Here is a 23,055-nt window from a genome sequence, read left to right on the forward strand (position 1 = left end):
CCTTTCTCAAACATATGGATATGGATTAGATGTGGCAGAAGGACAACAGTTGTCAGAGCCACAGACCCTTATTGGTAGTAAACCAGAAAGAGGCCAGAACTAAAGCCCATTCCCATGTGAGACTGGAGCTCTACAGCGTCTAGTGGTGATGCGATACTCCGCCTGAAGGGGAGGCCCTACAAGGGAAGTCCCAAGAGTAATGCTCACGCCATACTCCAGCCGAGGAGTACGCCACCCGTAGAGGTCACTGATTCTCGTGTTAGAGGAATCCGTTGCCTGACGAAAGAACTGTGCAGAAGGAACCTTAGCATGTAATGGTGACTCAAACACCCCTCGTGCGGTAGAGGTTACTGCATGCTCCGCCAGCGTGGACATGAGGGGAAGGCCTGAGGACATCCAGTAGAAGTTCTGGTATCAAGCTGGCCCAGTTAGTAGAGCTAACCTTAAACCCTCCACCTGACAAGGGCGCTGAACAGGAGCAACTGCCGAATTAGTACCAGGGTAGAACCCCTACCTGAGGGGGGCTGTCTCGCTACAGCGATTAGGAGCATCTAGCCCTAGCGTGAAGACTACCCTGCGAAGGAGAAGCCGTTGTAGTAGCCACTGCAGATTGCCAGCATAACGCCCTCACCTAGATAAGGATGAGTGGTGGACGAAGCATCCGGAGTCGGTGGAATATTCTGCTTGCTGGATCTTGATCACAGCACTCTGTGCAGTGTGACTGACCTGAACGGTGGAGGCTCATGGGGATGGAGAGTCTCTAGGACACCTAAGGCTGGGTGACACCCCTGAGAGCACAAAGGCCGACATTTTTGTGTCTCCAATAAGTGCATGAAGAAAAGAGGGATACAATATGGGAGTATCCATAGTATCCAGTGGCAGTATCCATATGCCACTAGATGAGAATATCAGGCACCAGCGGTACCGACTGTTGCCACGGACCACCTGTGAAGGAAACCAAGGCCTCTAGAGTCGTGGCGTAGCTGAAATACAGCATGCAAAGATGCATAGTGATCCCCCCGCTACTGGATCGTTTGTAGAGGGTAATGCCATAGGAAGTATGTGATGGCAAATGGGAGATGGAATAGTAACCAACGGAAGCGCAATCCCCCGGCTAGGGAGGGGGTAGCGCGATAGTCAGAACTGCAATCTACGGAAGTGTAATTACCCACTCAATGGAGGGGGAAAAATCTACGGCAAGCACTGCCCCCAGTGGCAGTGCAAACGCTTTACCTATGATCGGGAGTAACATATCCAGTAAGTACTGTAACCCGAGGTAGTGCAAATACATCACCCATCGAAGGGGGTAACGCACCTAGCAGGAACTTGCATATGACGAGTTCTGTACTCTGTGGGAAGTACCATCATCCCACCCCAGAAAGGGTGTAATGCGTACGTAAACACTGCGACAGCAGTGAGAATGCCATAATGCCACCTATACAAAAGGTTAATGTATGCTGACGATACTGAGCCCAGTGGAACTTCAATTCTGCCACTCACAGAACAAGGGCACCTATGGCTGGCATTGAGGCCAATGCTAGTGAGGTCAGTCCACCTCAGGAAGGAGGTAATACCCAAATTAAGCACTGTATCTAGTAGAAGTGTAAATAGTGCCTAAGGAAGGGGTTAATACATACACCAGAACCGGTTAGCACGGACGTAATCTAGGAAAAATAATCCGGATTCATGTCAGAGTCCGAATAACTGTCCTGCTTCGGCCCGCTCGTGCGCAGTTCCACCTCTCAGCCTCTAGCCCATGGCTGTTGCAGGCTGTGGCGGTGTTGACATAAGAACCAAACTACCCGGAGGTGGAATGGAACTAAAGGTCTGCTTACCAATTGCGCAGACGGTGCTCTATTAACCAAACGACCCAGGAGGGTGGGTTGGGAACTTCCAGAGGTCCTCCGCTGAGTTGCGCAGGAGGAGAAACTCAAACAGACGCCCCCGGAGGGTGGATAGGAAGTTACAGTTGTCCTCAACTGGATTTGCACAGTTGTAGTATTATTAACCAACCGGCCTCAGAGGGCGGATTGGGATCCTCCAGATGTACCCCACTGGACTTTGCAGTTGGAGCATTATCAACCAAACGGCCCGGAGGGCGGATTGGGGACTCTTCGGATATACTCCACTGGATTTACGCAGTTGGAGAATTATCAACCCAACGGCCCAGAGGGCGGAATGGGAATCCCTCAGATGTACTCCACTGGATTTGCGCAGTTGGAGCATAATCAACCAAACGGCCTCAGAGGGCGGATTGGGATTCTCCAGATGTACCCCACTGGATTCACGCAGTTGGAGCATAATCAACCAAACGGCCCAGAGGGCGGAATGGGAATCCCTCAGATGTACTCCACTGGATTTGCGCAGTTGGAGCATAATCAACCAAACGGCCCAGGGGGCGGAATGGGAATCCCTCAGATGTACTCCACTGGATTTGCGCAGTTGGAGCAAGGATTTTGTGGGCTGAGGAGGGCAGGATCTGTATGCGCATTTTTTTTTTTTTTTTTTTTGGTGAGGACCTAACCTCATATGGAGAGGAGGTCAGGAAGGGCTGTATACTGCAATATATTTGTTTCTTGGGGAGGGCGAGCGGTGAGGGATTCCGACACCGGCCTTGCTCCCGGGGTAGACAAAGTGGCTAGGCGACTCTGTTTCCCCAAACCTAAAAAGGAAAAAGATAAAATAATAAAAGTAAGCCGCCCTGCAAAAGCAGGGAGGTCTGCCTCCTACGACACTAAGCTAAAAACTGATATGCTCTCTCCAGGCTGGAGGGGGTATAGCCTGCAGGGGAGGAGTTATCACTTTTCAGCCTAGTGTCGCCTCCTAGTGGCAGCAGCAAGCTATACCCACGGTCCTGTGTCCCCCAATGATACCAGCGAGAAAATGCAGTTTCTGAGGCAAAACCAAGAAATGGAGAAGAACTGTGAAATGTAGTCCAATCATCCTGGGCTGGAATACCTGTTTACAGGTGACAGAAGTTGGTTGACTCCATGCAACCCAGATGTACAGCAGTTCTCAGAAACAGTGGTTATACAACTAAATATTAGGTAAATGATTCAAAAGAAAGCAAAATCTTCAAACATTCTTCAGTTTATATAGTGAATGCTTGAGTTTGTAAAGAAGAATACAAACACAGTTTTTTTTTTAACAGTCTAATATTCACTTTTCTTCAATCTTTTTAGAGGAACAACACAAATTTGATATATTTTTCTTCATGTTTTGGAATAGAATGTGTAGTGTTCCTAATGCATTTGTGTGTATGGAAATAAAAGCTATTAGAAGGATTTTGAGCTTTATTCACTTTTTTAAACACACTGCTATTATTTTGAACACAACTGCATATGTCATACATTTCTGCACAGATATGTGTCCTGGGCTCTCGGCTGTACACCACCTTAACTCCTTCTCTTTGCTCAAGTGGAGGCTCTAGCAGTCCTCTCTAGGAGGGGTTGGGGAGGGTATACAGCCAAGATGCCAGCACACAACTTCTAAATGACAGCACGTGACATAATCAAACGTAATTTCCGGAGTTGTGTCCCACTGATATCGGCAACATAGGAATGTTTAAGCATTACCTATACAGCAGTGCTAGCAACTTATGGAGGGACAGATCCCCTTTAAGATGAATAAGTTCTTTGTTATGCACTACAGAAGGTCGAAAACCTGTGGCACGTTGGCCAGAGGTAGCACAGAGACCAGTTTCTGCTGGCCCCCCTGCTGTCGCCAAATGACAGCAAAACTTTTTTCGTTCTTGTCACCATTTGTTAGTTGACCCGCCAGCAGGCTGTACCTATTAAGGAAAAAAAGCCTTCAGACGCGTCATGCACAATGCGCTTGCTAGACCCGCCTTTGATGCTTCTCGACCCAGCCGCCAAAAAGGAGTGATACCAGAGAGTCGGACTTTGCTATGCTACTGGCTGCCTGCTACCTCGCTGCCACGGCACTGCTCCTCCTCCGGACTGCCACAGATAAGAAAGGTATGTGAATGGACTGGGGGTTGGGAGGAGGATGACGGTAAGCTTGGGAGGATGGGGGAACGAGCACTGTGTCCAGATTGGGGGTGGATGAAGGATGGTGAGCTTGAGAAGATGGGGGCATGAGCACTGTGACTAGTCTGGGGTGGGAGAAGGATGGTGAGCTTGGGAAAAGAGCACTGTAACCAGATTGGGGATGGGGGGAGGATGGTGAGTCTGCATGTAATTGCTGGTGAGATGATAAGGCACCAACTTCCTGACTACTTGGGGGGGGGGGGGGGGGGGGGAGATGAGCTTGAAAATGATTGCTTTAGGATGGGGAATATACTCTCGGACAACATTGGGGGGGGGTGAGGATGGTGAGTCAAAATGTGATTACTCTGTGGGGGGGGGGTGATCTGGGTGTGATTGGTGCATGGGGGGTGCTTCTTGTGGCGGTAACCAGTTTATTGGGCACGAGTGTATGGCGGACAGTGTGGGGGGGAAGGGCAGCCATATACTCGTACAAGTATACACATACTCATACATACTCATGTACTTTCAAGTATATAATAAAAATGAATACCATTTCTTTGTAGAGCTGGAGGGTAGCGGTTGTGCTGACAACATAGAGATTCCAGCCATGTTCGGACTCACCGGAGGGCTTGTTCTTCACACTGCTTGCTTTTCTTGAGCTACAATGAAATACAAGCTAGTATTAGTAAATGGCATACACAAGCCGTTTATATTCCCAGACCAGAAGGGCCATCTAAAAAAACACTTACGCCTCTTTCACACGGGCGTCCCGGATTTGCTCCGGATGCGTCGCGTGTTCATTGCGTTAAAACCGCGCGAGTAGGCACGCAATTTCAGTCAGTTTTGACTGCGATTGCATTTCGATCTTCAGTTTTTTCAGCGTGAGTGCAATGAGTTTTGCACGTGCGTGAGAAAAAAACTGAATGTGGTACCCAGACCCGAACTTCGGGTTTGGGTTAGGTGTTCTGTTCATTTTATTATTTTCCCTTATAACATGGTTATAAGGGAAAATAATAGCATTCTTAATACAGAATGCTTACTAAAAATGTGGATTGAGGGGTTAAAAAATAAAAATTAATTTAACTCACTTCATCCACTTGATCGCGCAGCCGGCATCTTCTTCCTGCTTCTTATTTCAGGACCTGCAAAAGGACCTTTGATGACATAAGGTGAGTGTGGTAATGTCAGCGCAGGTCCTTCTGAACAAAGATAGAAATCTTCTATCTTCATTCAGCAGGACCTGCGCTGACGTCACCGTGCTCCCCACGTGGTGAGCGCAATTACATCATCAAAGGTCCTTTTGCAGGTCCTGAAAGAAGAAGCAAGAAAACGATATCGGCTGTGCGATCAATTGGATAAGGTGAGTAATTTTTTATTTTTCTTTAACCCCTCAAGGCACATTTTAGTAAGCATTCTGTATTAAGAATGCTATTATTTTCCCTTATAACCATGTTATAAGGGGAAATAATACAGTGAATTTACTTTAATGGGGTCCGGGGTTGCTCATCCCGATAGTCTCCTAGCAACCATGCGTGAAAATCGCACCGCATCCGCAGACCCATTCATTTCTGTGGGGCCTGCGTTGCGTGAAAAACGCAGAATATAGAACATGCTGCGATTTTCACGCAACGCACAAGTGATGATTGAAAATCACTGCTCATCTGCACAGCCACATTGAAGTGAATGGGTCCGGATTCAGTGCGGGTGCAATGCGTTCACCTCACGCATTGCACCCGCATGGAATTCTCGCCCGTGTGAAAGGGGCCTTACTGAAAACAAACCGGCTGGTGAAATGATGGGACAATTCTTCTGCTTTGAGACAGTTGCACAATATCCAGTGTGCTGAAGCAGCTGTACTTACACAGGTATAGTATGTTTCTGTATGTAAAGCTCTAAAAATATGGATATTATGGAGGAAGGGGGGATGGAGTCTACTACTCCTTTATTAGCCATTGCAGACTGCTACTGCAGAAACCAAAGGATTTGCTGTGACTATATATTACATTATTGTCCAGTGAGATCAATTCTCACTGATGAGGGGTAATCATCCTGAAACAGGTATCTGCAGATGGGGTTTTGACTTAGCTATAATCCTTAGTTGTGCCTCAAGGGCCGTTTAAAGGGTCAAACATTGACTTATATAATAATTACCTTACATCTGGTGGTATTAGAAGCTCAGCTTTCAATTTAGAAAGGGAGCTTATTTGCATACCTTTTTTTTGCAGAAAAGCATTGCATGGTCTAAAAGACTCTTTACACCTACTAGGCACTCTCCACAAGGAGACATAGTACCCCCAGTATCCTTACAAAGGTCTCTCAACTCCTTAAGCCAGTTCTCTCTGCACTGCACCACTGTGGGGCAATCACTGTGTAACAGTCTGCAGATGGGGTACTGGCTTAGTTGTTATCCAAGTTATGACTCAAGGCTGAACATTAGTTACCTTATATCTGGTGGCACTAGAGGCTCAGCTTCCTTCTCTTTTGGAAAGAGAGCTAATTTGCACATCAATTCCCATTACATGTCCCTGACATGGTCCATAAGTGAAACCGCGGCACCATCCACTTAATCTGTCTCCCTATGGCTGTTAAAAGGTTTCTTGTTTAAGTTACTTTTATTGGCTCTTTTCCTTTACTTAGCATTTAATTATTAGCCTTCTAATGTAGTGAACCTAGTTAATTAGCTTAGTTAGTCAGCATATACAAGACCCCTATTGTCCTGTGAAAGCTGCTCAGGGACATGCGTTCTGCACACTGGAAATCCTGAGGTGGGGGGGGGGGGCAAAAGGTATACATTTTTGTGAATTTAACAAAAAGCTAGTGTTCACAGGTCACAGTGATTGCTTTTTATTATGCATGTGAGTTGTTTGGCTGCTAAAGTGCTAAATTTTCTTATTAACCTAATTTTTTATTATCCCCTGACCTGAACTGACTGTATCATACTGATTTCCTATCTGATCATGGGTGTATTGTACTGTGCTCACAGTACAATGGCTCCGTCTGGTCCAACCAGGGACAAACGCTTTAATGTAGGAAACTTAGGTAAGAGAGGAAGGTGCAACCTCACTCAAATGTACACTGAAAGAGTCACTGATAACCTGCTGTAGAACCTATCAGAGGCTGTTTAATATTTAATATAAGTCCTCCCTATTCACTTCCCATTCGAGGTGGCTACCAAAACAAGTATGTTTCTACATATGTAGTAAGAAAGTACTAACATTTAAAACTACACTATGAAAACTCTCTATACTGTGGGGAAAAAAATGAATAAAACCAATAATAAATATGTTTTTTATGGATAAAATATTATAAAAATGAATATGTGAAATAAATTGATAGATTACACTAAACATATGGAAACAATACATGGAAAATATAAGTACATTATTATTCATGATCACTTTTATAGTACAGTGCATTAGGGCTGCAGTGAACGATTATTTCAGTAATCGAGTAGTCTATCGATTATTTTTTACGATTAATCGAGTAATCTAATAAGAAAAAATGAATTATTAGACTGTTTTCCTTTATAAAAACTCATCAGACCCCCTGCCATCAGTCCCCAACAACCTTCGCCCCCCCCCCCACCCCCGTGCGATCAGCCCAAGTACATCAATTACCCCAGTGCCATCAGCTCCACTATCCCCCAGTGCCATCAGATCAGCCCCTCCATGTCCCCCACTCCCCCAGTGCCATCAGATCAGCCCCTCCATGTCCCCCACTCCCCCAGTGCCATCAGATCAGCCCCTCCATGTCCCCCAGTGCCATCAGATCAGCCCCTCCATGTCCCCCAGTGCCATCAGATCAGCCCCTCCATGTCCCCCAGTGCCATCAGATCAGCCCCTCCATGTCCCCCAGTGCCATCAGATCAGCCCCTCCATGTCCCCCAGTGCCATCCGATCAGCCCCTCCATGTCCCCCAGTGCCATCAGATCAGCCCCTCCATGTCCCCCAGTGCCATCAGATCAGCCCCTCCATGTCCCCCAGTGCCATCAGATCAGCCACTCCATGTCCCCCAGTGCCATCAGATCAGCCCCTCCATGTCCCCCAGTGCCATCAGATCAGCCCCTCCATGTCCCCCAGTGCCATCAGATCAGCCCCTCCATGTCCCCCAGTGCCATCAATCAGCCCCTCCATGTCCCCCAGTGCCATCAGATCAGCCCCTCCATGTCCCCCAGTGCCATCAGATCAGCCCCTCCATGTCCCCCAGTGCCATCAGATCAGCCCCTCCATGTCCCCCAGTGCCATCAGATCAGCCCCTCCATGTCCACCAGTGCCATCAGATCAGCCCCTCCATGTCCCCCAGTGCCATATAAGCCCCTCCATGTCCCCCAGTGCCATCATATCAGCCCCTCCATGTCCCCCACTCCTTCAGTGCCATCATATCAGTCCCTCCATGTCCCCCACTCCCATCAAATCAGCCCCTCCATGTCCCCCACTGCCATCTGTCCCTCCATGCCATCCATTGCCGGCTGTCCCCCTTCAGTGCCATGTCCCCAGAGCCAGTGAAAAATACTTACCTTTCCTGTAGGGGCGCCGCTCCACAGCTCCTTCCTCTTCTTCTCCGCGTGCTGCACTGGATCCTGACGTCACAAAGCGTCGGGTCATAGTGCACGCTTACGTGCACATGACACAAACAAATCCTCGATGCAAATAATTTGCATTGAGGATTTTTTTGTTGAATTACTCGATTCAATTGAGTAATCGTTTCAGCCCTACAGTGCATGCTTTACAAACGTACGCTGAGCTTTTAGTATTTCTTGTCTTATTTGCCATGTCCTCAACATCTGCTTTAGTCAAGATGATTATGTAGTTATTAAAGTGCTGAATGGCTTTTAATCCAATAAACAGCTGCATGCGTAATGTACAGACATCAAGCGATACCGGTGGACAAGTCTGGAAAAGAAAAAGGGAAAATGTCACTGAACAGAGAGCAATAATCAAAATAGCATACGTGATATGGTAAACATTTAATATGATTAAAGGGGTTCTCCAGTTTCATAATGACATTTTTTATCTGCTTAGAGTACCCTAAACACTGCATATTTTTGCACCATATACTTGTTTTTTTATATCACTTTCCATCCCCTTTTCTCAGAATCACTGCATCCTGGCAGGATGTTTACATGCAGAACTTCCTGTTTTCCTTAGCTTCCCGCTGGGTTTGCTAACCAAACTAGCATGCTTTGCTCTGAAATGTTTTACAGGACTTGCTGTGCCTAGTTAACATTGAAAGGGAAGGTGTAGCGGGCGTAAATACTGAAGAAGGAACAGCACGGCTGGAGGAGCAAAGCATACTGGGATTGGTTAGAAAACAAAGCAGGAAGATGAAGAAAACAGGAAGCTCTGCATGTAAACATCCTGCCAGGATGCAGTGATGCTGTGAAAAAGGAAAGTGCCAACATGACAAACAGGTATATAGGGCACAAATATACAGTGTTTGGGGTACTTTGGGCAGATAAAATACAATTTCATTATGAAACCAGAGAACCACAATAAGTGAGAAAACAGTACAAGAATCTTTCTTATCCAACAGTATTCAACATTACTAAATTTAGAATATTCCACAGCAGACAGACCATGTGGCCAATGTGTCTTCCTCCATGTATACAGAGAAACAAATGGAGTGGACACATCTGTAGGGTTCTGTTCATACTAGTGCTAGATGAGTTGGATTTCCCACGCATGTTCCGAAACGTCTAGGGTGCATACTTAAAACACTCTAGGTAAGTGGAATAGACAGCTGCCATTAAAATCCAACATGAAGGCAGATGAGCCACTACCAGGTGTTGTGCAAAGGCTTACTCCCCTCTCGCCATACTGAGCCGAGTGTGCATGTGTATTTGGGGGGGGGGGGGGGCGCAGGCAGGAAGAATGAATGAGAATTTGTAGGATGCTTTTGAAGATGTATGGCCTGCTTAGGTCTGTATACAGGATTTCAGGTGAAATAATTTCTAAATGTTGTAAATATATATTTAAAAACTTTTCTAGAGCTGCCAAATGGAAGGGAAGCACCCATATCCTTCCTGCATTTTCTGTATAGACAGTACAGCAGGGAGGATGTGATTTTTGGCAGCAGCACTCAATAAAACTTCTCCTTAATATACTGCACCATTTTGATAAGATGCTGTTGCAGCTCTCTCTGTGCATGTTCGCAAAGTAATGTCTTCAGTCAAAGACATACACATATTAAGTAAAACGCATTGGTACGTCCAGTTCCACATATGTCAACCATTTATGCTTTTCACTATTAAAGTGGCATTTGAAGTATAATTTGACATGCTTATAATGTATGGCTTAAAGGGGTTGTCCGGGTTCAGAGCTGAACCTGGAAATAGCCTTATTTTCACCCAGGCAGCCCCCCTGAGGCTAGCATCGAAGCTAGTTTACGCAGGGCAAGGTCCCTTTTGTTTTCAATAACACACTGCCGGGCGGAAACTTCCACCCGGCAGTGTGTTCGGTGACGTCACCGGATCTGATGGGCGGGCTTTAGCGCTACCCTAGTCGTTTTACTGGCTAGGGCAGCGCTAAATCCCGCTCATCAGTGCCAGTGATGTCACCGGGCTTCCTGGCAGCCCCATGGAGAGCCCCGGTACGTCACCGGATCTAAAATTGCTGGGCGATTTAGCGCAGGGCAAAGGAGAGCATCGGAGCATGAACTGCTCCAATGCTCAATTCAAGGGGGCTGCCAGGGTGAAAATGGAGGGATGTCTGGGTTCAGCTCTGAACCCGGACAACCCCTTTAAAAGGGGTCAACTTTGTTTTCTCCAGAAACAGCGCCACTGCTGTCCATGTGTTGAGTCTCACACTGCAGTTCAGGCCAATTCACTTGAGCTGCAATACCAGACACAACCCTTCTGTCTCAGACAGTTCCTTAAAGGGGTATTCCAGTTAGATTAAGTTATCCCCTATGCACAGAATAGGGGGTAACTATTCGATCGGTGGCGGTCCTACTGCTGGGACCCCCACTGATCATGAGAACGGGGGCCCAGTACCCCCTGCACCCCCCTGAAATGAAGTGGCTGGTCACACACGCGCATAGCTGCTCCATTTATTTCTATGGGAGCTCCATACATAGCCGAGTACAGCGCTCGACTAACTCGGGTATTCTCAAAGAAATGAATGGAGTGGCTACACACATGCCTGACCAGCTGCTCCAATCATTTCAAGGGGGCTGTAGGGGGTACAGGGCCCCCGTTCTCATGATTGTTGAGGGTCCCAGCAGTAGGACCTCCACCGATCTAATACTTATCCCCTATCCTGTGGATAGAGGATAACAATCTAAATAGAATACCTCTTTAATTGATTCACTGTACTAAATGATCAAGGCGATATACATCTCTTATATGGCTAATAGTCTCACGGTGAGAAGAGACGTTAAAAGAATATACTTTTATTAGGTTCAATAATAAAACAAAAAAAGGGGGAAAGTGTAATAAAAACCCTCAAACAAGGTATAAACAAATACATGAACAAACGCTTGATGGCGCCAAAGGTAAGACAGAGGACTATAACCATAAAAGTCCTGTCTTATTTAATGACCCTAAGAAGCCTTTCTATAACAATAAAGCCAATCAAGTATCGTATGAGCCGCACGGTTATATTAGTTGATGTCTTATCCTGTTGGTGGCTACATAAGTGTCACCTGATCCAGGAAATGAACCGTGCGGACCTACAATAAATAACAATAGTAGGCCATATATGAGGGTATGGGGAAAACAAGTGACCCACTTAGGCTCAGGTAAGTCCAACTGCAAGGGCACCATCATTCATTAAATAGTCTAATCCCGGATTGACAGCCGATTCAAGGCTGTAACTGACTAGGAAAATATACAACCCCAACCCTGACTGTCTAACCTTAACTAGCTAGAACTTCCACACATAGTATCATTGGTCAGGCTCGACGCGTTTCATACAGGAATCATCAGGAGCACATGCTCGTGGAGAATTATAGCAAACTGATGGTGTGTGGCAGTGAGTCTGGCGCTAGGGTGGCCGTGAAGCGTCCGCTCGAAGTGCCGGTATAAATAGGGAAAGAACAAGCCCCCTGGGAGGCGAGACCAACACCTAACCAATGTGAGCACGGGGAGGCAGAACCAGCCGCTCTCAGCTCCCCGGCTAATACTAGTCTGACATGATAAGTCGCTCGCCCTCCCTCTAAACAAACGGATTAAGGAGGGTTAACTAAGGCAAAAGGTGAAAAACGGAAGAGGATCAAAAACTAGGGAACGCGATCACAGCTAAGTCTCAGTCATAGAAAACAGCGATAAGATTCACATAAGATGAAATGAAAATAACAACCAGAGGTGTATATTACATAAAGCAGCGTTGTGTCACAAATAAGACACAGTGTTGCAATCACATCCCTTTAGAGGAAAACTATACACTGTACATATATAAATAGGGCTAAATATCAACACACAATATCAGGATAAGGTAATTAATACCCAGCTGTATCAGGCAGGGCGGCACAATGTGGAAAGAGGAGGTTTGAACTGCATATAGACCAAACATAATTCAATCAATAAAACAGGCATAAGAGATATGATCATTTAGTCCAAGGGGGCGGACCGTGCTTAACCTAAAAGTCCACTGGGCCTCTTTTTGGAGAGCCCGTTGATCAAAATCCCCTCCCCTTGGCGATGGTCGTACTATCTCAATACCCTGAGAAACAATGGAACGAACTTCCCCAGAATGATGCATATTGATGTGGCGTGCAATAGGGGTGTCTGCATTTTTCCTAATATCATTCAGATGCTCGCCAATTCTACGACGGAATTCGAGTATGGTTTTACCGACGTACTGTAGGCAACAAATACATGTGCCTAGATAAACTAGGCCAGACGACCTACAGTTGACAAAACATCTGATGGTATAGGACTTAGAGGTGGTTGTGCTGGTAAAAGTATACCCAGGCTTTATGGAATCACATGCCACACAGCCACTGCAGCGGAAAGTCCCTAGTGAGGAATTATCCAGCCAGGTGCTTGTACGTGGGGTCAAAAAAAAACTGTGGACCAGGCGATCCTTCAGATTACGACCCCTGCGATAAGTAATGGCTGGACGATCACCCACCAGATGCTCAATATGTGAATCCATTTTTAAAACATCCCAATGTTTACAAAGGATGTTGTATACCAGCTTGTTGGCCTCTTCAGAGGGAGAGGGTGACAGCTCTCCCAGTGCAGAAAACTGTTGGTAGCAGTCTGCTTACGGAAAAGACTCGTAAGAATCTTGCTGTCATCCGCCTTCGTGATGGTAAGATCAAGAAAAGTTATTTGCGCCGGATTAATCTTGAATGTGAAGAAAAATTGGATTTTTTGTACTCACCGTAAAATCCTTTTCTCGTAGTAGGCATTGGGGGACACAGCACCATGGACACAGCACCATGGGTATATGTCCAACTACCACTAGGAGGCACTAGACACAAAAAGTGTTGGCTCCTCCCCGTTGGGCTATACCCTCTCCACAGGCACAAGGCTATTCAGTTTGTACCAAAAGCAGTAGGAGAGAGAAAAAAAGCAAGGAACCAACAACTCCCGTACCGGGAAAGATCAAGAAACCAGCCCGGAAAATCGGAAGTAAAAACATAGGGTGGGATCTGTGTCCCCCAATGCCTACTACGAGAAAAGGATTTTACGGTGAGTACAAAAAATCCAATTTTCTCGTGCATGGCATTGGGGGACACAGCACCATGGGACGTCCCAAAGCAGTCCCCGAGGGTGGGAAAAGAACAGCCATGCCACCGGTTGGGTAAACAGGTGCAAGAGAACCACGTGACCCAACAGGAGAAAACACGGAATGGGCAAGAGGTTCCATAACAAGGAAGAAACCTCAAGGAAGAGTCAGTGAAGACTGTCAGCACCCCAGGAGAAAAGCCTGGAAGAAAATCCCAAATGCAAGAAGGCGGCAAAAGGGAACACCGAGCTCAGCCAAGGGCTGGAGAAAAAATTAGGACAGCACCGCGTGTTGGGACTACCTAACGCTCTAAATTGTCTCAGACCCAAAGAGCGAAAAAAACCTGTGGCCAACCCCTGATAGGCCAGGGGAGAAAGCTAACAAGGAAGTACTGGAAGCCAAATGAGTGAGTGAAGCCATAGCAAGGCTCACATGTGAAGGGAGCAGGTCTCCCCTCACCGCAAGGCAGGTGATGAAGTTAAGTGCCCTATTAAAAAGGCAAACCGCCAACCCTTGGAGAAGGAGGGGGTTGTAGGTAAAAAGCCAGGAAAAAAGAGTAAGACCTGCGTTCCAAAAACAGGAGACGAGGCACGAGCCTCTGAAAACAAGATATCACTGTGAAGCGTAAGACCAGAGGAAACTCTGGGCATGTGACGCATCAGGGAAAAAAGGAACCAGATACAGGCCCAGGAAATCTCAGCAGGACACACTGGACTGAAAGACATGGAACTAGAAGGAGAGTACTCCCAACAGCCTAAGGAGGAAAGGTTCTACAACAGGCGGAGGTCCCTCCCGAAGGAGACTATACGGCGGAATTGCAAACCGTAGCGCTAAACCACTCAATACCAGGTACTTGACGTGGGAGGATGGGAAAAGAGACACGAATCCCAAGAAGACCACAAGGCTATTGGGACCCAAAAAGGGAACAATCAACCCAGGCCCCGACCCCTCCAAAAAAAAAAAAACGATTGTCATGCAGAACCTGAGTGGTCAAATGAACGGGGACAGGGACTCCAGAAAGGAGTACCCGGAATGGGCTCACAAGGAACCAGGAGCTGAACCACCAGAAGACAACACAAGCCAGAATATCCAGGAAAGGCGAAATGAAACTTCCATAGGGGAAGGGACATTGGCCATGGAGAGGGCAAGTACAGCAGCTCGGGATGTACCACTAAATTGACAGACATCCATATGCATAAGGAATGCAGAAGTCGCCATGAAAAAGCCGGGAGAGACTACACAGAAATGTAGAAACCAGCTGCGACCGGCATACTGAAAACTCCCAGGGGGGAGAAAGTACCTGACAGGTGCAAACGACGGCAAGGTCCAAGGGGACTGCCCCTCTGACATGTAGTACAACTAAGCAGAGAATATAAGGGAATACCGAGAACACCTGGACCCAGAAGGAACTACGGGACCCTGTCCGATGCCAGAGCAATCAGCTGAAAAGTTACCTGCCAGGCAGGTGTGTGGCGCTCAGTGGTCCTGTCCCTGACCCGTCAGGGAGGACGTCCAGCGACGAAAAATGCCGATGACCCCGGAAGGATTCCATGTGGCGGAGGACATCCAGCGATGACCGAAAAACTGCTGCAGCAGCCGATGCTCACCAGCGACGTGCCCCAACAAGGTAGAAGATCCAGTGGAGATCCCTGTACTCCACCAGGAATGGGCCACTCTGTAATAGGAAACAACGCGAGTACTCCTCTATAACATGGGGTAACGCGAAGCGCAGCATACCGTAGTACCCTATAGAGATGGCAAGAGCACAAATGCCAACAACCACATGGCCATGGTGTAGGGAGCATGGTTGTATGTGGACCACCATGCAGATCAGAACAGATCAGCCATATACTGGAGCTACAATAAGTGGCACTAGACCGACAAGGTGGGGGTTGGGCTGGCCCACCCCTGCCAGATATGGTAACCATGCATATGCAGAACCAGGATGGCCTGTTGTAGACAGTGCCCTGAGAAGTACAAGGAGACCATTGAGCACGACAGATAACGGAGTGGAGATGTATGGAAGAACCAAAAGGGTGAAACCAACATCCGCAGCACAGATCAGAACCTGGGGCAGAAAACACCCAGTAATACAGAAACTGTATGGGCCACAGATTGCACCATAGGGCCCAGCACTTTGAGTAATACAACCACACGCCTAAAATATAGGGAAAGTGGCTGCATGTCTAAGGAGAGTGGAAACATAGCCACAGAATCTGGGAATGCAACAGCATTTGGAGGGTACAGGTACTCAACCTGTAAAGTAGAAATATGGCTGCGTAGTGCAGATATGACCAGAAAGGTGTAATGGTTACAGCATCTGAGATGGTAGAGGTACTACCTTTAAGATCGGAGCAATGTGGCCACATGGTGCACCCTAGAACCAGGGAGGTGCAACAGCTACCGCGTTAGCAATGGTACCTATATTCCGCCCGGGAAGCGGAAAATAGGGCCGCACGGTACCACAAAGAACAAGACAGGTGCACACTACAATCAGGTAGGTGAAATGGCAACTGAAGGAGGCCCTCTATTTCGCCTGAAAAAAAAAAAAAAAGGGAAACAGGGCCGCATAGTACACCATAGAGCCGGACAGGTGTAACGGCTGCAGCATCAGAGGCGGTGCAGGAACTCTACCTATGAAGGGAGTAAGATGGCTGTTTGGTGCACACTATGATGAGGTAGGTGCAATGACCACGGCAATTGGAGGAGGCCTCAATATCTCGTCCAGTAAGGGAGACAAAATGCCACATGGTACACCATAAAGCCAGACAGGAGCAACAGCATCAGGAGATGGTGCAGGTACTCTACCCATGAAGGGACCAAGGTGGCAGCTTGGTGCCGACTAGAACCAGACAGAGGCAATTCTACGGCAATAGAAAGTGGCCTCTATATCTCGCCCGTAGGGAGAAATGTTGCCGCATGGAACACAATAGAGCCCGCCAGGGGTATTGGCTACAGCATCGGAGATGGTGTAGGTACTCACCATGAAAAGGAGCAAAAAAGTCTGGGAACAGACAGGAGCAATTGCTACGGCAATTGAAGGAGGCCTGTATATCCCGCCCAGAAGGGAGAAATAGTGCCGCATGGAACACCATAGCGCCAGCCAGATGTATCGGCTACAGCATCAGGAGATGGTGTAGGTACTCTACCTATGAAAGGAGCACAGTGGCTGGGAACAGACAGGTGCAATCGCCACGGCAATTGAAGGCGGCCTGTGTATCTCGCCCGGAAGGGAGAAATAGTGCCGCATGGAACACCATAGAGCCAGCCAGGAGTAATGGCTTCAGCATCTGGAGTAGGTGTAGGTACTCTACCTATGAAAAGGAGCAAGGCGGATGGAAACAGCCAGATGTAATTGCTTTTCCTTACCAACCTACAGGAGGCGCTTGCCTAGAACAGGGACTCCCTGTTATGAGGTAGAGTGGCGAACACCAGCACCAGGATGGGGACCCGGTGGAAACACACTCAAATGTGTAGAGCATAGCCCCTGGTATAGGGGAACCAGGAAGGCTTGTCAGGTACAGCCTATGGCAGTGGTGCAGGTACCCCCCTGTTAAGGAGAAGGCGTACGTACCAGAGACACCAAGTAGGTGACTCATTATGCTAAACACGGGGACGGCTGCCTTACCTGTGCGGTTGAATACCTGTGCAGTCAGGGGAGCGCCATCCGAAAATCCACTAGAGGGGATACCAACCCTGGGTAGGAGAGGTTCCTCCGTGCACGTTAGTCTTGACCTCCCAGAGGGCTTCTGTATGGAGGAAGACCGCCTGATGCTCTGTTCCGAGGGAATCGGTGCAGAGGTGTCCCCAGAGGCAACGGATGGGGTGACAGGAAAGGATTCGTCACCAGCCTCAGGCCTGTCCTGGGGAGGACCCGAGGATGCCGAGGAGGGGTGGAATCCTGTTGAGACCACCCGAGGTTGTACTGTGAGCTACCCCTTGCCGGACCCGGTATCTGAGCATTCCTCATCTGCAGGGAGGACCCTGGGAGGGCATAGGTGGCCGCAATTGGATAGGTAGCGGTCCAGCGACTCCGCCAGAGATTGGGAGAGTCGGACAAGGTTCCCATGTTGACAAAGAGGGAGACCATTCAGAAGGGACCTACACAAAAGGATTTGGTCAGGGGACACAAAGGGGTCTGGGAAGAGGTACTGCACACAAGCAGGGAGAGGCCGACCGTATGGCAGCCTTCGTAGACAGCGGACGCACGTGACAACACGTGGCGATCCGAGGAGACCCTCATAGAGCAGCCAGCAGAGGCTGTCATTCTGGACCCGGATGCCATGTTCCCCAAAGAGGTGCTGCAGCAGCTATAGAGGCTGCAGGAGAAATGAAGCAATTGAGGAGGGGTGGGGGGGGGGAACGACTTGAGTGATCCCTATGTACAGCTTTAGCTGCCTTCACACAGTACATAGGACAATTAGGGGGTCTGCAGTTCCTTTAAAACTGAGGATCTATCCACTGGATAGATAACCCACAAGAGACCAGTAAAGGGTGGAGGAGATAGCCCCTCCCGAGGGCCGGGCGGGGTCAGAAAAGCCCGGGAAGCAAGGAGGAGGGGCCGGGAAGATCGCGGCCTAGCAGGCCCAAAAGCCGGGGCCTCGATTTATGAGGCGGCCGGGAATGGAGCAAGGGGGGCGGGGCGAATCGCGGCCGACCGAGGGGCCTTCCGGACCCACAAAACTAGGTGAGGAGGGTAGGAGGGGGGGAGCGACGCCTGGGGGTGGGCGGAACAGGGCAAACAGAGCACTTGGGAGCCGGGAACGGGCCATGGAAGATGAGGCCTAGTCCCTGCAAAAGCCGGGGACTAAAGTAGCGGGGAAGGCCCAGGAGAAGACTGTGTGGCCAGGGAGGAGAGAAAAAAAACCAACCAAGGGGGAAGAGAAAGGTGGAGGAAGATGGAAGCTTCCCAGGACCCCCAGCTAAGGTGGATCCCACCCCCCTGGCCACAGGAGGGAACCTAACCCTGGGGCAGGTAGGGACAGGGCTACTCACCATCTGATGTCTTCGGGCGCCGCAGGGTCACCCCTTCGGCAGACTCAACACGGGAACCGTGGGAATGCCGGCAAGCCACTGCAGATGCAGTCTGTGGGGACTCAGTGACCGGCGATGGTACAGAAGTACGCGCCCGCAGGGGGGGCAACTAAAGTGGAACACGATGGAGCCCCAGCCTGCAGCAGGTATAACGGTGGAGATCACCTAGACCTGCAGAAGAGAGAAAAAATAAAATAAAAAAAATAAACAGCAGGACCTGCAAAAAAAGCAGGACAGGTCTGCCTCCTACGGACACTAGACAAAAACTGAATAGCCTTGTGCCTGTGGAGAGGGTATAGCCCAACGGGGAGGAGCCAACACTTTTTGTGTCTAGTGCCTCCTAGTGGTAGTTGGACATATACCCATGGTGCTGTGTCCATGGTGCTGTGTCCCCCAATGCCATGCACGAGAAAGGCCACAGTTATTGATATTAAGGGCCTTCACAAATTCATAAAATTCATCCACCGTACCTGTCCAAAAAAATCAAAACATCATCGATGTATCTGAGCCACATCGAGATGTTGGAAGACCATGCCGCAAGATCATCTCCAAACACCACTTTGGCGCGCATGGACTCCCTATGGCCACGCCCCTGAGCTGGTGGTAGAAGCGGCGATTGAAGAGAAATACATTATGATGTAAAATAAATCTTAGGAGACTGATGACAAATCATTATGGGGTACAAACTCCCTGCCACGTTTCTGCAGAAAGTAATTTACTGCTCTCAAGCACTCCTTGTGACAGATGGAGCTATAGAGGGCCTTCACGTCAAGGCGGCCAGTAGTGTGTTCTCCTCGACGTAGAGGCCATCCATTTTGTTGACAATCTCCATTGAGTCCCTCACGTAGGAGGGCAGGGACAGAACAAATGGTCTGAGAATAACTGACATAGGCGCTAATTTGATGGGTCAGACTATGGGTACCAAAACAATAGGCCTGCCCTTGAGGGGGTGTAGCCCCTCTGAATTTTAGGCAGACTATAGAAACAGGCTAATCGAGGACTGGTAGGTAGTAGATATTCTAACTTGGTGATGAGATTAAGTGTCAGTGCAGGGGTGAGAAGGTTTTTCAGCTCCATCAGATACTGATCAGTAGGATTACCCGAAAGCACCGCATAACATTTTCAGAATCTCTAGACACATTTTGAGATACTGTTCATATCCAATCACCACAATATTACCGCCTTTGTCTGCTGCCTTAATCACTATGGATGTATCCCTCTCCAGTGATAAAAGGTCCTCTACTTCCTCCTCTGTTATGTTATTGTAACCTTTGAACCCTTCTAGTTGTTATAATTCATCCACCACCAATTTAAGAAAAACATCCATCGGGTGGTGTCATTGACTGAAGGGTTCAAACGTGAGTGATTTTTTATGGACGTAAAATGTCCTTCCGCAGGGGCTCTTTCATTCTCACGCAAAAGATCAACTAAGTTCCTCACATCTCCCATATTAACAACATCTATGCCCAGTTCCGCACATTGACACCTATTATTATTTATGAAAAGCTTCTTCCACTTTAAGTTTCTAACAAAAAGGTTGAGGTCCTTCACCCACCCAAACAAGTCAAAGGAGTGAGTGGGAACAAATGAAAGACCCTTTTTAAGGACACTTAACTCAGCGTCAGAAAGCACCCTGTCAGACAGATTCACAATTTGGAGGTCATCACATGACCCACCAGTTGATAAGGGTGCTATGGGACACATTATTGGGGATCCTTCCTTTCCCCTTTAGAAGGTATGTGGAAATGGGGGACTCCTGGCCTAAAAAACCTCCCCTGGAGGGTGTTCCTCTTCCCCTTCTTGATTTACCCTTTGTTGGTGACCCCTAGAAGATGGTAGTCTAGGGTGCTGGGTAGCACATATAGGCTCAGTGCCAGTTTCTCCTTCCAAAGAAGAAGGTTCAGTGTCTGCCTCTAATCCTTTTGCAGGTTTGGCTTTGTAATCAAAGAGGCGACCCTCCCTGAAGTCAGTGATGTCTCTAAGAGACTGTGAATGCTTTCTTTCTTTCTTTCAACTGTGCAGTATACTTTTGAATTGCCTGCTCTAATGCCTGTTCTTTACGAACAAACTCTTCCTGGATAGAGAATTTCTGTATGGCTTCAATTTGCTTCCGAAGGGCAGTTGTACTCTTATCAAAGAGGGATTTATCCTCCTCTAACAATAAACCCATAAGGCAAAGGGAAGACTCAATAGATTCGGTCTCCCATTTCTTAATAAATTCAGATCTCAACCGTGCCGCGAGGAATAGTGGGATCCTGAGTCCTCTCGGCACAATCTTATTTCTTAGATATGTGTCGAGGGTCTGGACATCCCACCACCCCCAAATATTTTCTTTATAGGATACTTGATTGGCTTTATTGTTATAGAAAGGCTTCTTAGGGTCATTAAATAACACACGACTTATATGGTTATAGTCCTCTGTCTTACCTTTGTCGCCATTAGCCATCAAGAATTTGTTCATGTATTTGTTATACCTTGTTTGAGGGATTTTATTACACTTTCCCCCTTTTTTTGTTTTATTTTTGAACCTAATAAAAGTATATTCTTTTAACGCTTCTTCTCACCGTGAGACGAATACCTCTGGGTCAGTGGATAGCACTGATGCTGTGCAGCGCTGGGGTACTAGGTTTAATTCCAACCAAGGGAACATCTGCATGGAGTCTGTGAGGGAGATTTATCAAAACTGGTGAAAAGGAAAACTGGCTTAGTTGACCATAGCAACCAGATTCCAACTTTTGTTTTCCAGAGCTCCTTTGCAAAATGAAAGGTGGAATCTGAATGGTTGCAATGGGCAACTAAGCCAGTTCTACTTTACACAAGTTTTGACAAATCTCCTGTATGTTTTCCCCGTGTTTGCATGTGTTCCACCCCCCCCCTCCCCCCTCCAATGACATATTGATAGGCAATTGAGTTTGGGAGCCCCACTAGGGATGATAATGCAACTGAAGATAATCTCTATAAAGAGCTGCACAACTAGTTGGCGCTAAATAAATGTTTTCATATCTAAATATGGGCCTGGACTCGCGGGACAAGGATGTATTACAAAGCTTTGGTGCGGCCTCATCTGGAATATACAGGTCTGAGCACCAGTTCCTAGAAAGGATGCCCTGGAGCTGGTAAAAGTACAAAAAAGAGCAACCAAACTAAAAATGGGCACGGAGAGATGGATTAAAAGAAGTAAAGAGTTACATTTATTTAGTCTTGAGAAGAGGCCTCTAAAGGAGAGACATGATAAGCTTATATAAACATATAAATGGCATGAAGAAAAAAATAAGGGGAAAGACTGTTCCATGTAAAATCCCCTCAAAAGACAAGGGGCACTGCCTTTGTCTGGAGAAGAAGTTAAGTCTCCAGCATCATCCAGCCTTCTTCACCATAAGAACTGTTGTAGAAGTGTAGAATCCTGGTTTCTCACACCCTTTCCCTTCACCCACATTCACACTAAACTCATCTAATAAGAAATGAACATTATGATTCCAGTTATATATTAAATATCATAGTCATGAAAATTTTGGATTTCAAGCAAAAATACTTTGTAGACACTTAGAAGTCTCTCATTTAATGTGGACATATACCTTCATAGTTGTGTCTATATAGGGATCCTCTTCCCGAGCTGCGGCTGCACTGCATCTCACAGTGAAACATTGCAGGTTGTTACTGTAAAAAGGGAGGTTAGAAATGAATATTCTTCATTAGTGACTGGGAGGTGGGGACATAAGAATACAGGAAAATAACACATCTTTAGATTTTGAGCATTTTTTTCAATTGGTCTTCATTAAAAATATTGAGCTGTTCTGTCACAAAGGATTAACTGCCTATCTAGCTGTCTGTCACTTTGTGTCATCTAATAACCCTTATCTGTAAACTATAAGGTCAGAGATCAGAGATAAGGAGCCAGAGCAGAGAGAGAATTCAGATCCTGCTAGTATAGCATCTCCCCTTTTTTACAGAAAAAAGCACTCCATATTTTTAATAAAGACCAATTGAAAAAATGATTTTTAGATCAAAATGAGTACAATATACTAATCAAAAAAAATTGCCCTCAAAGGTGTACATAGCTTTTTGAAACTGGCTGACCTGTTAGATGTGCATTTGGCAGCTGAAGGCATTTGTGTTGGTCCCATGTTCATATGTGCCCGCATTGCTGGGAAAAATTATATTTTAATATAAGTAAATGAGCCTCTAGGAGAAGGTGTTGCCGTTACACCTGGAGGCTCTGCTCTCTGCAGTTTGATTGACAGTACCAGGCCAGTTTAAACGTCATTCAGTTGCAGAGAGAGCTGAGCCTCTAGGTGTAACGGCAACACCCCCATTGCTCTTAAAGACTCAATTGTATATATTAAAACATCATTTTTATC

General features: G+C 47.2%; 1 protein-coding gene across 1 annotated transcript in view; it reads right to left on the minus strand.

Moving 5' to 3' along the window:
• The window catches only part of HPS3 (HPS3 biogenesis of lysosomal organelles complex 2 subunit 1), an 80,227-nt gene that overhangs the window by 37,637 nt on the left and 19,535 nt on the right, over positions 1–23,055 (minus strand). The window contains exons 7-9 of the mRNA XM_040428033.1: positions 22,273–22,354; positions 8,727–8,881; positions 4,540–4,648 (exon numbers count right to left, since the gene is read on the minus strand). Coding sequence (XP_040283967.1) covers positions 4,540–4,648; positions 8,727–8,881; positions 22,273–22,354 — 346 coding nt within the window. The remainder of the gene's footprint in view (positions 1–4,539; positions 4,649–8,726; positions 8,882–22,272; positions 22,355–23,055) is intronic.

Source organism: Bufo bufo, chromosome 4, assembly GCF_905171765.1.
Source record: "Bufo bufo chromosome 4, aBufBuf1.1, whole genome shotgun sequence".
NCBI classification, from domain to species: domain Eukaryota; kingdom Metazoa; phylum Chordata; class Amphibia; order Anura; family Bufonidae; genus Bufo; species Bufo bufo.